This window comes from Bombina bombina, chromosome 2 (genome assembly GCF_027579735.1).
Source record: "Bombina bombina isolate aBomBom1 chromosome 2, aBomBom1.pri, whole genome shotgun sequence".
NCBI lineage: Eukaryota > Metazoa > Chordata > Amphibia > Anura > Bombinatoridae > Bombina > Bombina bombina.
The window spans coordinates 1,357,275,202-1,357,290,621 of NC_069500.1; the positions used below are offsets into that span (position 1 = coordinate 1,357,275,202).

At 39.8% G+C, this 15,420-nt stretch overlaps 1 protein-coding gene across 1 annotated transcript in view; it reads left to right on the forward strand.

The window, feature by feature from the left end:
* RMND5A (required for meiotic nuclear division 5 homolog A) overlaps positions 1-14,704 on the forward strand; it is a gene marked incomplete in the record, with an annotated part of 255,383 nt that extends 240,679 nt beyond the window's left edge. The window contains 1 exon segment of the mRNA XM_053704282.1: positions 13,882-14,704. Within this exon segment, the coding sequence (XP_053560257.1) occupies positions 13,882-13,945 (64 nt within the window).
* Between the last annotated feature and the right edge of the window lie 716 nt (positions 14,705-15,420).

Below are 15,420 nucleotides of genomic sequence, written 5' to 3' on the forward strand. Positions count from 1 at the left end.
GTCTCTCTCGGGAGGGTAAAGTGAATGTGGTGTTAGAATCTTATGTTTTTCCACCGTTTCCCCTTCTCCCTCGTCTGGTCGCCAGAATCAAGCAGGAGAAGGCTTCGGTGATTCTGATAGCGCCTGCGTGGCCACGCAGGACTTGGTATGCAGACCTAGTGGACATGTCATCTGTCCCACCATGGACATTGCCAATGAGGCAGGATCTTCTAATACAGGGTCCGTTCAAGCATCCAAATCTAGTTTCTCTACGTCTGACTGCTTGGAGATTGAACGCTTAATTCTATCAAAGCGTGGTTTCTCTGAGTCAGTTATAGATACTCTGATTCAGGCTAGAAAGCCTGTCACCAGGAAAATCTACCATAAGATATGGTGGAAATATCTGGGTTGGTGTGAATCCAAGGGTTACTCATGGAGTAAGATTAGGATTCCCAGGATATTGTCTTTCCTCCAAGAAGGATTGGAGAAAGGATTGTCAGCTAGTTCCTTAAAGGGACAGATATCTGCTCTGTCTATCCTTTTACACAAGCGTCTGGCAGAGGTACCAGACGTTCAAGCGTTTGCTCAGGCTTTAGTCAGAATCAAGCCTGTCTATAAACCTGTGGCTCCGCCATGGAGTCTAAATCTAGTTATTTCAGTTCTTCAAGGGGTTCTGTTTGAACCTTTACATTCCATAGACATTAAGTTATCTTCTTGTAAAGTTTTGTTTTTGATAGCTATCTCTTCTGCTCGAAGAGTTTCAGAATTATCTGCCTTACAGTGTGATTCACCTTACCTGGTGTTTCACGCAGATAAGGTAGTTTTGCGTACCAAGCCTGGTTTTCTTTCTAAAGTTGTTTCTAACAAGAATATTAACCAGGAAATAGTTGTTCCTTCTCTGTGTCCTAATCCTTCTTCGAAGAAGGAACGTCTGTTACACAATCTTGATGTAGATCATGCTTTAAAGTTCTATTTACAAGCAACTAAGGATTTCAGACAAACATCCTCCTTGTTTGTTATCTATTCTGGTAAGAGGAGAGGTCAGAAAGCGACTGCTACCTCTTTCCTTTTGGCTGAAAAGCATCATCCGTTTGGCCTATGAGACTGCTGGCCAGCAGCCTCCTGAAACAATTACTGCTCATTCTACTAGAGCAGTGGCTTCCACATGGGCTTTCAAAAATGAGGCTTCTGTTGAACAGATTTGTAAGGCAGCGACTTGGTCTTCACTGCATACTTTTTCCAAATTTTACAAATTCGATACTTTTGCTTCTTCGGAGGCTATTTTTGGGAGAGAGGTTTTGCAAGCAGTGGTGCCTTCCGTTTAAGGTACCTGTCTTGTTCCCTCCCTTCATCCGTGTCCTAAAGCTTTGGTATTGGTATCCCACAAGTAAAGGATGAATCCGTGGACTGGATACACCTTGCAAGAGAAAACCGAATTTATGCTTACCTGAAAAATTACTTTCTCTTGCGGTGTATCCAGTCCACGGCCCGCCCTGGCATTTAAGTCAGGTAAAATTTTTTGTTTAAACTACAGACACCACTGCACCCTATGGTTTCTCCTTTTTCTTCCTAACTGTTGGTCGAATGACTGGGGGGTGGAGCTAGAGGGGGAGCTATATGGACAGCTCTGCTGTGTGCTCTCTTTGCCACTTCCTGTAGGGAAGGAGAATATCCCACAAGTAAAGGATGAATCCGTGGACTGGATACACTCAAGAGAAAGTAATTTTATCAGGTAAGCATAAATTCTGTTTTTTCTCCAAGACGGTTTGGAGAAGGGTTTATCGCCAAGCTCCCTAAAGGGTCAAATATCTGCCTTGTCTATTTCTTTCATGTAATTGGCAAGAGTCCATGAGCTAGTGACATATGGGATATACAATCCTACCAGGAGGGGCAAAGTTTCCCAAACCTCAAAATGCCTATAAATACACCCCTCACCACACCCACAATTCAGTTTTACAAACTTTGCCTCCTATGGAGGTGGTGAAGTAAGTTTGTGCTAAGATTTCTACGTTGATATGCACTTCTCAGTACTGTTGAAGCCCGATTCCTCTCAGAGTACAGCGAATGTCAGAGGGACGTGAAGGGAGTATCACTTATTTGAATACGATGATTTCCCTAAAGGGGGTCTATTTCATAGGTTCTCTGTTATCGGTCGTAGAGATTCATCTACTACCTCCCTTTTCAGATCGACGATATACTCTCAATTTACCATTACCTCTACTAATAACTGTTTTAGTACTGGTTTAGCTATCTGCTATATGTGGATGGGTGTCTTTTGGTAAGTATGTTTTTTATTTCTTAAGACACCTCAGCTATGGTTTTGGCACTTTATGCATTTATATAAAGTTCTAAATATATGTATTGTACTTATTTTTGCCATGAGTCAGGTTCATGTATTTCCTTCTGCAGACTGTCAGTTTCATATTTGGGGAATATAAACATCTTATAAATATGGAATTTATTTCTTACCTGGGGTTTAGTCTTTTTTTCAATTGACTACTTTTTACAAATTGCAGGCGGTATTAGGTCCGCGGGTGCGACAAATGCTAAACTTTATTACGTCATTCTTGGCGCGAATTTTTTTTAGCGCGGAAAAGTAAGTCTATGACGCAAGTTCGTCACTTCCGGCGTCATACTTGACGCCGAGAACTTTCACACTGTTGCGTCATTAGTGACGCGAGAGTGTCATTTCCGGTTAACTTTTTTATTATTTCAATACCTCATTGATGTTTGCCTCTTGTTTTTTTCTATCAGAGGGCTATGCTATTTGCATTTTTTCCCATTCCTGAAATTGTCATATAAGGAAATAGATAATTTTGCTTTATATGTTTTTTATTTTACATTTTGCAAGATGTCTCAACCTGATCCTGCCTCAGAAGCTTCTACTGGAACATTTCTGCGTGACATTGGTTCAACCAAAGCTAAGTGCATTTGTTGTAAAATTGTAGAAATTATCTCGCCGAAATGTCATTTGTATTAGTTATCATGATAAACTTTTACTTGCAGATAGTGTATCCATTAGTATTAGTACATTGCCAGTTGCAGTTCCTTCAACTTCTAATGTGCATGATATACCTGTAAATTTTTAAGAATTTGTTTTTGATTCTATTCTGAAGGCTTTGTCTGCATTTCCACCTTCAAATAAATGTAAAAGGTCTAAAAACTTCTCATTTAGTTGATGAAATTTCAAATGACCAACAACATAATAATTTATCCTCTTCTGATGAGGATCTATCTGATTCAGAAGATCCTTCCTCAGACATTGACACTAACAAATATACTTATTTATTTAAAATAGAGTATATGCGTTCTTTATTAAAAGAAGTGTTAATTACTTTGGATATTGAGGTAACCAGTCCTCTTGACGTTCAGTCTAATAAACGTTTAAATGCTGTTTTTAAACCTCCTGTGGTTTCTCCGGGTTTTTTTTCCTATTCCTGAGGCTATTTCTGATATGATTTCTAAAGGAATGGAATAAGCCAGGTACTTCTTTTATTCCTTCAAGGTTTAAAAAATTGTATCCTTTACCAGTAAAATCTATAGAGTTTTGGGAAAAGATCCCCAAAGTTGATGGGGCTATTTCTACTCTTGCTAAACGTACCACTATTCCTATGGAAGATAGCACTTCCTTTAAGGATCCTTTAGATAGGAAGCTTGAATCTTATCTAAGGAAGGCCTATTTATATTCAGGTCATCTTTTAGACCTGCAATTTCTTTGGCTGATGTTGCGGCAGCATCAACTTTCTGGTTGGAGAATTTAGCGCAACAGGAATTGGATTCTGACTTATATAGCATTATTCGCTTACTGCAATATGCTAATCATTTTATTTTTGATGCTATTTTTGATATTATCAAAATTGATGTTAGATCCATGTCTTTAGCTATTTTAGCTAAAAGAGCTTTGTGGCTTAAATCTTGGAATGCTGATATGACATCTAAATCTAGATTACTATCTCTTTCTTTCCAAGGTAATAATTTATTTGAGTCCCAGTTGGATTCTATTATTTCAACTGTTACTGGGGGAAAGGGAGTTTTTCTGCCTCAGGATAAAAAATGTAAGGGTAAATCTAAGGCTTCTAACTGTTTTCGTTCCTTTCGTCAGAATAAGGAACAAAAATTCAATCCTTCCCCCAAGGAATCTGCCTCCAATTGGAAGCCTTCCTCAGATTGGAATATATCCAAGCCTTTTAGGAAACCAAAGTCAGCCCCTAAGTCTGCATGTAGGTGCGGCCTTCATTCCAGCTTAGCTGGTAGGGGGCAGATTAAGGTTTTTCAAGGATATTTGGATAAATTCTGTTCAAAATCTATGGATTCAGAGCATTGTCTCTCAAGGGTATTGATTAGGATACAGAGTAAGACCTCCTGTGAGAAGATTTTTTTCTCACATATCCGGTAAAAGCTCAGGCTTTCCTGAAGTGTGTTTCAGACCTGGAGTCTTCAGGGGTAATCATGCCAGTTCCTCTTCTGGAACATGGTTTGGGGTTTTATTCAAATCTATTCATTGTCCCAAAGAAGGAAAATTTATTCAGACCAGTTCTGGATCTGAAAATGTTGAATCGTTATGTAAGAGTACCAACTTTCAAGATGGTGACTATAAGGACTATTCTGCCTTTTGTTCAGCAAGGACATTATATGTCCACAATAGACTTGCAGGATGCATACCTTCATATTCCGATTCATCCAGAACATTATCAGTTTCTGGGATTCTTTTTTCTAGACAAGCATTACCAATTTGTTGCTCTTCCATTTGGCCTAGCAACAGCTCTAAGAATCTTTTTAAAGGTTCTGGGTGCCCTTCTCTCTGTATTCAGAGAACAGGGTATTGCAGTGTTTCCTTATTTGGACGATATCTTGGTACTAGCTCAGTCTTTACTTTCTGCAGAATCTCACACTAATCAACTAGTGTTGTTTCTTTGGAAACATGGTTAGAGGATCAATTTACCAAAGAGTTTCTTGATTCCTCAGACAAGGGTCACCTTTTTAGGCTTCCAGATAGATTCAGTGTCCATGACTCTGTCTCTAACAGACAAGAGATGTTTAAAATTGGTTGCAGCCTGCCGGCACCTTCAGTCTCAGTCATTCCCTTCAGTGGCTATGTGCATGGAAGTTTTAGGTCTCATGACTGCAGCATCAGACGCGATCCCCTTTGCTCGTTTTCACATGAGACCTCTTCAGCTTTGTATGCTGAATCAATGGTGCAGGGATTATACAAAGATATCACAATTAATATCCTTAAATCCCAATGTACGACACTCTCTGACATGGTGGATAGATCACCATCGTTTAAGTTCAAGGGGCTTCTTTTGTTCGGCAAACCTGGACTGTGATCACAACAGATGCAAGTCTCTCAGGTTGGGGAGCTGTTTGGGGATCTCTGACAGCACAAGGGGTTTGGAAATCTCAAGAGGCAATTCTCAGAGCTCTAAAGTTTTTGCCTATGTTAAGAGAGAACCGTTCATTTGTTTTCAGACAGACAATATCACAACAGTGGCATATGTCAATCATCAGGGTGGGACTCACAGTCCCCAAGCTATGAAAGAAGTATCTCGAATACTTGTTTGGGTAGAATCCAGCTCCTGTCTAATCTCTGCGGTGCATATCCCAGGTGTAGACAATTGGGAAGCGGATTATCTCAGCCGCCAGACTTTACATCCAGGGGAGTGGTCCCTCCATCCAGATGTGTGTTTTCAGTTTGTTCAGATGTGGGGTCTTCCAGAGATAGATCTCATGGCCTCTCATCTAAACAAGAAACTTCCCAGATACCTGTCCAGGTCCAGGGATGTTCAGGCGGAAGCAGTGGATGCGCTGACACTTCCTTGGTGTTATCATCCTGCTTACATCTTCCCGCCTCTAGTTCTCCTTCCAAGAGTGATTTCCAAAATCATGAAGGAACAATCATTTGTGTTGCTGGTGGCGCCAGCATGGCCACACAGGTTTTGGTATGCGGATCTGGTTCGGATGTCCAGTTGCCCGCCTTGGCCACTTCCGTTGCGGCCAGACCTACTATCTCAAGGTCCGTTTTTCCATCAGGATCTCAAATCATTAAATTTGTAAGTATGGAAATTGAACGCTTAGTTCTAAGTCATAGAGGTTTCTATGACTCAGTGATTAATACTATGTTACAAGCTCGTAAATCTGTCTCTAGAAAGATTTATTATAGAGTTTGGAAGATTTACATTTCATGGTGTTCTTCTCATAAATTTTCTTGCCATTCTTTTACAATTCCTAGAATTTCACAGTTTCTTCAGGATGGTTTGGATAAGGTTTTGTCTGCAAGTTCCTTGAAAGGACAAATCTCTGCTCTTTCTGTTTTATTTCACAGAAAGATTGCTATGCTTCCTGATATACACTGTTTTGTACAGGCTTTAGTTCGTATTAAGCCTGTCATTAATTCTATTTCTCCTCCTTGGAGTCTTAATTTGGTTCTGAAGGCTTTACAGGCTCCTCCATTTGAGCCTATGCTTTCTTTGGGCATTAAACTACTTTCTTGGAAAGTGTTGTTCCTTTTGGCCATCTCTTCTGTTAGAAGAGTTTCTGAGCTATCTGCTCTTTCTTGTGAATCTCCTTTTCTGATTTTTCATCAGGATAAGGCGGTTTTGCTGACTTCTTTTGTATTTTTACCTAAGGTTGTGAATTCTAACAACATTTGTAGAGAAATTGTTGTCCCTTCCTTGTGTCCTAATCCTAAGAATCCTTTAGAAAGATCCTTACATTCTTTGGATGTGGTGAGAGCTTTGAAATATTATGTTGAAGCTACTAAAGATTTCAGGAAGACTTCTAATCTATTTGTTATATATTCCTAGGAAAGGTCAGAAGGCCTCTGCTGTTTCCTTGGCCTCTTGGTTAAAGCTTTTGATTCATCAAGCTTATTTGGAGTCGGGTCAAGCCCCGCCTCAGAGAATTACAGCTCATTCTACTAGATCAGTCTCCACTTCGTGGGCTTTTAAGAATGAAGCTTCAGTTGATCAGATTTGCAAAGCAGCAACTTGGTCCTCTTTGCATACATTTTCTAATTTCTACCGTTTTGATGTATTTGCTTTTTTGGAAGCAGTTTCTGGAAGGAAAGTTCTTCAGGCAGCTGATTCAGTTTGATTCTTCTGCTTTTGACTTAAGTTTATTTCCAATTGAAAGAAAAAAAACTTTTTTTTTTTTTTTTGGGTTGTGGACTAATTTTTTCAGCGGTATATGGCTGTTTTTATTTTATTCCCTCCCTCTCTAGTGACTCTTGAGTGGAAGACTCCACATCTTGGGTATTGATATCCCATATGTCACTAGCTCATGGACTCTTGCCAATTACATGAAAGAAAACATAATTTATGTAAGAACTTACCTGATAAATTCATTTCTTTCATATTGGCAAGAGTCCATGAGGCCCACCCTTTTTATGGTGGTTATGATTTTTTGTGTAAAGCACAATTATTTCCAAATTTCCTTTGTTGATGCTTTCTACTCCTTTCTTTATCACCCCACTTCTTGGCTATTCATTAAACTGAATTGTGGGTGTGGTGAGGGGTGTATTTATAGGCATTTTGAGGTTTGGGAAACTTTGCCCCTCCTGGTAGGATTGTATATCCCATATGTCACTAGCTCATGGACTCTTGCCAATATGAAAGAAATGAATTTATCAGGTAAGTTCTTACATAAATTATGTTTTCTACCACAAGACAAGAACAACAGACCTAAAGGATATCAAAATAATTTACGTTCCTTTCGTAACTTCAAAAGTCTTTCTCTTACAAGCAGGAACAGTCCAAGTCTTCTTGGAAGCCCAATCAATCTTGGAATAAGGGGAAGCAATCAAAGAAACCTTCAGCATTAAGTGTCTGCCCCCAATCCGGGATCGGATCAGTTGGGGGGCAGACTTTCCCTGTTTTGTCAAGCGTGGATACGAGATGTCCCAGATCCTTGGGCTGTGAACATAGTATCTCAGGGTTACAAAAAAGAATTCAAAACTTTCCATCCCAGGGGCAGATTCCACCTCTCAAAATTATCTGCAGACCAGGTAAAAAGAGAGGCATTCTTGAACTGCGTTCAGGGTTTTTTCCCTGTTGTGTTTGCCATGTGCTGCTGGCAGCCATTTTACTCACCTCTCTTCCTGAATATGGTGCATTGTGGGGGATGCTGCTCATTTCCTGCACTTCCTTTTATGGCCAGACTGGTGTGCATCATCCATGTGAGACAGGATGCAGTCTCAGAATTGTGATGTCTTCACTTATTATTTAAAGGGCCTTTGTTCAGTATGCTTTGCCTTTGCGTTGTCTCAGACCTGTTTGTGAGAGTTACTGTGTATTACCTGGCTGCCTGACATCCCTCCTGGTTTCTGATCCCTGGCTTGTTCCTGTCTCTGCTGTTTTCCTTGTTCCTGATTGCGGCTCGTCTGACTATTTGCTTTGGCTCCTGACTCGGTTCGTCTGACTACCAGCTCTGGTTTTGACTCCTGGCTTGTTATTTGACTTGTGGACTTTTTATTATTTTTTGCTATTAAAGGTGTGATTAATTTTGCACTTCTCGTCTCAGTCTGATTCCTGGCACCCTGACATTACGCAAAGGCCATTAATCCTGATGCTGCTAATTATCCACCTTTACCTGCCATCATTTCCAGGATGGATGTACAGGATCACCGCTTGGATCAATTTGCACTAGCCCTGCAAACCCTGCTGACTTGCACTGCACATTTGGACCAAAATGTCCCGCAAGTTATGGCTGCTCCTGTTTCCGCTGCTGCACCTAGTCCTACCAGGAGCATGTCCGGTCCTGCACCTCTACCTCAGCGATATGGATGCGATCCTATTCAGTGCAGAGGGTTTTTGAACCAGGTGGGCATTTACTTTGAGATGTTACCTCAGGCGTTTCCCTCTGACAGAGCTAAGGTTGGATTTCTCATCTCGTTACTCTCTGACACATCTCATGCCTGGGCTAATCCCTTGTGGGAGACTAATAAACCTGTGATTTCAAATTACGCTGAATGTGTGGCCTCCTTTCGAAGGGTATTTGATGTTCCGACTCGCTCCTCCTCTGCTTCTAAACAACTCATTTCCATTCAGCAAGGTACAAGATGTGTTGCTCAGTATGCTATTGAGTTCCGTACGCTTGCCGCAGAGGTAGGTTGGAACAATGAAGCCCTTGTTGCCGCCTTCTTTCATGGGCTATCTGATGCGATTAAAGCTAAGTGCATTTGTTGTAAACTTGTGGTAACTGTTCCTCCAGCTGTTTGTAATAGTTGTCATGATAAACTTTTGCATGCAGAGAATGTTTCCATCAGTAGTAGTTCATTACATGTTGCTGGTCCTTCAACATCTAATGCTCAGGATATTCCTGTAAATTTAAGAGAATTTATTTCTGATTCCATTCAGAAGGCTTTGTCTGCCATTCCACCTTCTAATAAACGTAAAAGGTCTTTTAAAACTTCTCATAGAGTTGATAAATTTTCTAATGACCGACAATATACTGATTTATCTATCTCTGATGAGGATCTGTCTGATTCAGAGGATCCTGCCTTAGATATTAACACTGACAAATCCTCTTATTTAAAATGGAGTATATTTGTTCTTTATTAAAAGAAGTGTTGATTGCATTAGATATGTAGGAGACTAGTCCTCTTGATACTAAAACTAGTAAACGTTTAAATTCGGTTTATAAACCTCATGTAGTTTTTCCAGAGGTTTTTCCAGTTCCTGATGCTATTTCAGATATGATTTCTAAGGAATGGAATAGACTGGGTACTTCTTTTACTCATTCTTCAAGGTTTAAAAAATTGTATCCTTTGCCTACTGATAGATTGGAGTTTTGGGGAAAAGATCCCCAAAGTTGATGGGGCCATCTCTACTCTTGCTAAACGTACAACTATTCCTACGGAAGATAGTACTTCTGCTCACAGTCCTCAAGCTATGAAAGAAGTATCCTGGATACTTGTTTGGGCAGAATCCAGCTCCTGTCTAATTTCTGAGGTCCATATCCCAGGTATATACAATTGGGAAGCGGATTATCTCAGTCGTCAAGCTTTACATCCGGGAGAGTGGTCTCTTCACCCAGATGTGTGTGTTCAAATTGTTCAGATGTGGGGGCTTCCAGAAATAGATCTGATGGCATCTCATCTAAACAAGAAACTTCCCAGGTACCTGTCCAGGGATCCTCAGGCGGAAGCAGTGGATGCATTGACAATTCTTTGGAGTTATCAACCTGCCTATATTTTTCTGCCTCTAGTTCTTCTTCCAAGAGTGATTTCCAAGATCATCATGGAGCAATCCTTTGTACTGTTGGTGGCTCCAGCATGGGGTCACAGGTTTTGGTATGCAGATCTTGTTCGGATGTGCAGTTGCCAACCATGGCCACTTCCACTAAGGCCAGACCTTCTATCAGGATCTCAAATCATTACATTTGAAGGTATGGAAATTGAACGCTTAGTGCTTAGTCATAGAGGTTTCTCTGATTCAGTGATTAATACTATGTTGCAGGCTTGTAAATCTGTTTCTAGAACTATTTATTATCGAGTTTGGAAGACTTATATTTCATGGTGTTCTTCTCATAAATTCTCTTGGCATTCTTTTAGAATTCCTAGAATTTTACAGTTTCTTCAGGATGGTTTGGATAAGGGTTTGTCTGCGAGTTCCTTGAAAGGACAAATCTCTGCTCTTTCTTTTTTATTCCACAGAAGAATTGCTAAACTCCCTGATATTCATTGTTTTGTACAGGCTTTGGTTCGTATCAAGCCTGTCATTAAATCAATCTCTCCTCCTTGGAGTCTCAATTTGGTTTTGAAGGCTTTACAGGCTCCTCCGTTTGAGCCTATGCATTCTTTGGACATTCAATTGCTTTCTTGGAAAGTGTTGTCTCTTTTGGCCATCTCTTCTGCTGGAAGAGTTTCTGAATTATCTGCTCTTTCTTGTGAGTCTCCTTTTTCTGATTTTTCATCATTTAGATTCTTACCTAAAGTTGTGAATTCCAACAACATTGGTAGGGAAATTGTTGTGCCTTCTTTGTGTCCCCATCCTAAGAATTCTTTGGAAAGATCTTTACATTCTTTGGATGTGGTGAGGACTTTGAAATATTATGTTGAATCTATTAAAGATTTCAGGAAGACTTCTAGTCTATTTATCTTTTCTGGTTCTAGGAAAGGTCAGAAGGCGTCTGCCATTTTTTTGGCATCTTGGTTAAAGCTTTTGATTCATCAAGCTTATTTGGAGTCGGGTAAATCCTCAGAGGATTACAGCTCATTCTACTAGGTCAGTTTCCACTTCCTGGGCTTTTAAGAATGAAGCTTCAGTTGATCAGATTTGCAAAGCAGCAACTTGGTCTTCTTTGCATACATTTACTAAGTTCTCCCATTTTGATGTTTTTTCTTCTTCAGAAGCAGTTTTTGGTAGAAAAGTTCTTCAGGCAGCTGTTTCAGTTTGATTCTTCTGCTTATAATTTCAGTTTTTTTCTTTTCCATTATAAGATTAAAACTTATGATTTGGGTTGTGGATTAATTTTTTCAGTGGATTTGGCTGTCTTTATTTTTTATCCCTCCCTCTCTAGTGACTCTTGCGTGGAGTTCCACATCTTGGGTATTGCTATCCCATACGTCACTAGCTCATGGACTCTTGCTAATTACATGAAAGAAACCATAATTTATGTAAGAATTTACCTGATAAATTCATTTCTTTCATATTGGCAAGAGTCCATGAGGCCCACCCTTTTTATGGTGGTTATGATTTTTTTGTATAAGGCACAATTATTCCAATTCCTTTGTTTATGCTTTTGCTCCTTTCTTTATCACCCCAGTTCTTAGCTATTCATTAAACTGAATTGTGGGTGTGGTGAGGGGTGTATTTATAGTCATTTTGAGGTTTGGGAAACTTTGTCCCTCCTGGTAGGATTGTATATCCCATACGTTACTAGCTCATGGACTCTTGCCAAAATGAAAGAAATTCATTTATCAGGTAAATTCTTACATAAATTATGTTTTCTTGCTGGTGGCATTTTTTATATGAGGCCCCCCTCTGTTTTGTGTTTAACATCACCTCAGTGGCTTACATCAACCACCAGGGAGGAACTTGTAGTTTTTTTAGCTATGAAGGAGGTGGCTCGGATTATTCAGTGGCGGAAGGTCACAATTGTTGTCTATCTGCCATCCACATTCTAGGAGTGGACAACTGGGAAGCTGATTTCCTGAGCAGACAGACATTTAATCCCGGGGAGTGGGCTCTCCATCCGGAGGTGTTCTCCAGGTTAACCCCCAATTGGGGGTGCCGGAATTGGATCTGATGGGGTCTTAGCAGAACGCCATGCTTCCAAGGTATAGTTCAAGGTCGAGATCCGCAGGCCGCTCTGCCAGATGCTCTGACGGTTCTTTTGGTTTTTCGGTCTAGCATACTTGTTTCACTCAGTTTGCGCTCCTTCCACGAGTCATTGCTCGTATCAAACAGGAGAGAGCGTCGGTAATTCTAATAGCTCCTGCATGGCTTTGCAGGATCTGGTATGCAGACCTAGTAAAGATGTCATCTTTGTAGGGTCAGGATTGCTAGGATTTTGTCTTTTCTCCAGGAAGGTCTGGAGAAAGGATGGTCAGTCAGTTCTCTGAAAGGTCTGATTTCTACTTTATCTATTCTTTTACATAAGGGTCTGGCAGATGTGCCAGATGTTCAATCTTTTTGTCAGGCCCTGGTCAGAATAAGGCCTGTGTTTAAACCTGTTGTTCCTCCTTGGAGCCTTAAGCTTGTTAAAGTTTTTTGCAGCAGGCTCCGTTTGAGCCAATGCATTCTATAGATATTAAGTTATCTTGGAAGGTTTTGTTTTTTATTGCTATCTCTTCTGCTCAGTTTTTCGGAACTCTCAGCTTTGCGGTGGGATTCGTCTTACGTTCTCTTTCATGCAGATAAGGCATTTCTTCATACTAAATATGGTTTTCTTCCGAAAGTCGTTTCTGATAGAAATATTAATCCGGAAATTGTTGTTCCTTTTCTCTGTCCCAATCCTCCTCCTTATAAGGAACATCTGTTTCATAACTTGGATGTTGTGCGTGCTCTAAAATTCTACCTACAGGCGACTAAGTATCTTCTGCCCTGTTTGTTTGTTTCTCAGGAAAGCGTAAGGGTCAGAAGGCTACTTCTACTTCTCTTTCACTCTGGTTGAGAAGTATAATTGGTTTTGCTTATGAGATTGCTTGTCAGCAGCCTCCTGAGAGAATTACAGCTCATTCCACTAGGGCTGTATCCTCTTCTTGGGCTTTCAAAAATGAAGCTTCTGTGGAACTGATTTTAAAGGCTGCAACTTGGTCCTCTGTGCATACTTTTTCTAAATTTTAGATTTTAAACTTTTTTTCCCCGGCTGAGGCCTCTTTTGGGAGAAAGGTTCTACAAGCGGTGGTGCCTTTTTGTTTTGGTCTGCCTGTCTTGTGCTCCCTCCCTATTCATTCCGTGTCCTCTAGCTTGGGTATTGGTTCCCACTAGTAATTGGAATGACGTTGTGGACTCTCCATATCTTAGGAAACAACATTTATGCTTACCTGATAAATTTCTTTCCGGATATGGAGAGTCCACGACCCCACCCTTAATTAAGACAGTTCTTTTTTACTTACTCTCAGGCACCTCTACACTTTTGTGGTGTTCCTTTTTCCATTTCCCTTTGGTCGAATGACTGGGGATTATGGGTAGGGGAGTGACACTTAACAGCTTTTCTGTGGTGCTCTTTGCCGCCTCCTGCTGGCCAGGAGTGATATTCCCCACTAATAATTGGAATGACATTATGTACTCTCCATATCCGGAAAGAAAGAAATTTATCAGGTAAGCAAATATTGTTTTTATACCCCACTACTACAGAGTATGAAGTGATTGATGTATTGCTTAGTATAAATGTTATGTATTTCTTTTAATATACTAGTAGATATGGTCTTGTATTCATATATCTTTTTCTCCCTAACAGATTAAAATGCCCATACTGCCCTATGGAGCAGAGTCCAGGGGATGCCAAACAGATATTCTTCTGAAGAAGTGGATTCCTTTGTTTGGTGGCCTTTTGGAGTTTAAGATGTATTTGAAGAAAGCTGAGGAGAGTTTGTTTTCCTTTTTCTGCTGTAAGCAGAGAAGATCAAGATTAGGTTAAGCCAGTTCTACAGAGATGTTGCCAAATTTGTAAGCATGGCAATTCAAAGTTAAATTAATAGCATTGATGTTTTGCTGAAGAGATGTATTACTGGAACCTTTCTGCAATCTTGGTCTTTATATGTGTGACCAAGCTGGCAGCACCAGTGGTGGTCATATAATGCAAGTTTTTTTTGTATTTGCAAAGCAAAACATAACTTTTTAACAATTAATTACAAAAAGAAATCACCCTTGTGTACTTACTATTCTGCCCATACCTTGTCATCTTATTGATAATTGTCAATATAGAGAGATGTTGTGAGTTCTATTACCTTGTATGGTGTATATAACTAAAGTAAACATTTACTACAGAGAAGTATGATAAATACAATAGTGGATATAGAGGTTACTTGTATTTTTTTTTCCTCCTTTTTTTTTTTTTCTTTGCTAAAAGAAATGGCTGTTTTATTCAGAGTTTTCTTTCACAGAAAATTTTTCCTGCTGTACAACTTAACACAAAAGTAATGTAAATAAACCCACTGTCTCTAATTTAAAGAAGAGTGAAGAGCTATTTGCTGCTAGAATGAAAAATTATATTGTGCTTTAATGATCACCAAATGTTTGTGTGAATGAATATTCAATAAAATAAAATTCTTATCTAGGAATGCTCTATAGGTTGATGAGGTGTATCCTTAGACCATGTAGGGTTTTTGTATGTTTATAAACACGCACACTTTGATTAACATTTTAAACTTTTCTGGGAGCTATTATTGACAAAAAGCCTTGCACACATCACAGGTTTAAAATGATTAATATATGTTGCAATTTTCTCCAACATAGGTGTGTCCGGTCCACGGCGTCATCCTTACTTGTGGGATATTCTCTTCCCCAACAGGAAATGGCAAAGAGCCCAGCAAAGCTGGTCACATGATCCCTCCTAGGCTCCGCCTTCCCCAGTCATTCTCTTTGCCGTTGTACAGGCAACATCTCCACGGAGATGGCTTAGAGTTTTTTAGTGTTTAACTGTAGTTTTTATTATTCAATCAAGAGTTTGTTATTTTAAAATAGTGCTGGTATGTACTATTTACTCTGAAACAGAAAAGAGATGAAGATTTCTGTTTGTAAGAGGAAAATGATTTTAGCAACCGTTACTAAAATCGATGGCTGTTCCACACAGGACTGTTGAGAGGAATTAACTTCAGTTGGGGGAACAGTGAGCAGACTTTTGCTGCTTGAGGTATGACACATTCTAACAAGACGATGTAATGCTGGAAGCTGTCATTTTCCCTATGGGATCCGGTAAGCCATTTTATTACAGACAGTAAATAAGGGCTTCACAAGGGCTTTTTAAGACTGTAGACATTTTCTGGGCTAAATCGAT